This window comes from Nicotiana tomentosiformis, chromosome 1 (assembly GCF_000390325.3).
Source record: "Nicotiana tomentosiformis chromosome 1, ASM39032v3, whole genome shotgun sequence".
NCBI lineage: Eukaryota > Viridiplantae > Streptophyta > Magnoliopsida > Solanales > Solanaceae > Nicotiana > Nicotiana tomentosiformis.
Window position 1 is genome coordinate 134,367,126 of NC_090812.1, and position 1,810 is coordinate 134,368,935.

Below are 1,810 nucleotides of genomic sequence, written 5' to 3' on the forward strand. Positions count from 1 at the left end.
GTATTTTTGTAGTTGAACTGCCCCCATGAAACTCGTCACTACTTTCAATCCAATAGTTAGTATTATTACTTACTGAGTTGGTGGTACTCACACTACACCCTGTACTTCGTGTGCAGATCCAGGTATTTCTGGACACGGTGGGTGCCGATTATCTGAGCAGCTTGATCATTCGGAGATTTTGAGGTACCTGCCTAGCGTTCGCATACCTTGACTCTCCCTCCATATATTTTAGCTTTGTATTTAGTTTCAGCTTTTCATAGACAGTATTTTCAGACTTGTGTTGTGTAGACGCTCATGCACTTAGTGACACCTTGGTTTTGGGAATTTTTGAGTTGAGTTTTGACCTCTTATCCAGTTTATGAAAGCTTTAATTATTCAAACATATTTAAGTTCATCTTCTATATAAAAGTGTTGGAATTTATTGTGTTGTCGGCTTGCCTAGTACCATGTTAGGCGCCATCACAACATGCTACGTTTTGGGTCGTGACAAGTTACTATTCGATCCTAGGTTACATAGGTCTCATGAGTCATGAACAGGTTTAGTAGAGTCTTGCGGATTGGTATGAAGACGTCGGTACTTATCTTCGATAGGATGCTGAACCCTTAGGAAACTTCACATTCTTGTATTCTTGTCATGCAAATTTGTTTATTCTGGCAACTAAACTTATGTTATTCTATTCTCTCACAGATGGTGAGGACATTTACTACCGGACAGGAAGGACGACCACCAGTACCACCAGCTAGGGTCATGAGAGGCTGAGGTCACAGTAGGGGCCGCTCTCAGGCACCACCTGTGCCCATTATGATTCCAGGACTTTAAGAGACCTTGGCTCAGATTTTGACTGTGTGCACCAGCCTTGCTCAGGCGGTTTCTGTTTAGACCGCGCCAACCACTTCTCAAGCCCGGGGAGGTACTCAGACTCCCACCGCCCATACTCCAGAGCATGTGATGCATGGACTTTAGACACCGGCGGTACACCAGCCCAGCCGGTTGCAGCTGCTCAGGCCCATGTGGGTCATGTTATGACTGATGATGAGCATAGGAGACTAGAGAGGTTTGGGAGGCTCCAGCCTCCATCATTTAGTGGGGCTGAGTTAGAGGATGCCCAAGATTTCTTTGATAGGTGCCAGCGGATTCTTCGCACGGCAGGTATTCTGAAGACCAGTGGGGTCTCGTTCACTACTTTTCAGTTTACTGAGGCTACTTTCAAATGGTGGGAGGCATATGAGAGGCGCATTCCAGTCGGTGCGGCACCACTTACATGGCATGAGTTCTCCGTTCTCTTCTTGGAGAAGTTCGTGCCGCAGACTCACAGGGAGGAGTTGCACAGACAGTTTGAGCAACTACGTCAGGATGGCATGTCTGTGACCCAGTACGAGATGAGGTTCTCAGAGTTGGCTCGTCATGTAGTTTGGTTGGTTCCCATTGAGAGGGTGAGGATTAGGAGGTTCATTGATGGCCTTTACTATTAGTACCGTTTTGTTATGACTCGGGAGAGTGTCTAAGGTGCTAAATTTGATGAGGTGGTTGATACTTTCTAGGGGGAAGCCTTACCACAGCAGGGGTCATCCTTATAGGCCCGCTCAGATGGCTCGTCCAATTCATCGTGGCGCATCATCTAGCCATGGTTCTTACAGTACCCATCCGGGTCAGTCATCTCTCAGTGCTCTTCCAGCTCAGAGTTTATCCCGTGCTCCATCGACTTAGGGTTCATCTATGCCAGGTCCTTCTAGTAATTACTGTGGTACTCGGGGCCCAATTCAGTCCCCACCACCACCATTGTCGGGGAGTTGCTTCGAGTGCAGGGAG

The 1,810-nt window shown here is 47.5% G+C and overlaps 1 protein-coding gene across 1 annotated transcript; it reads left to right on the top strand.

Moving 5' to 3' along the window:
- Positions 1-1,023: 1,023 nt before the first annotated feature.
- On the top strand, positions 1,024-1,473 carry LOC138910118 (uncharacterized). The gene has a single exon (XM_070201344.1). It carries the CDS (start codon positions 1,024-1,026, stop codon positions 1,471-1,473), a length of 450 nt encoding a protein of 149 aa, XP_070057445.1.
- Positions 1,474-1,810: the final 337 nt, after the last annotated feature.

Coding starts and splice junctions, on each gene's coding strand:
- LOC138910118 (XM_070201344.1), top strand. CDS start 1,024: ATGACTGATGATGAGCATAGGAGACTAGAGAGGTTTGGGAGGCTCCAG.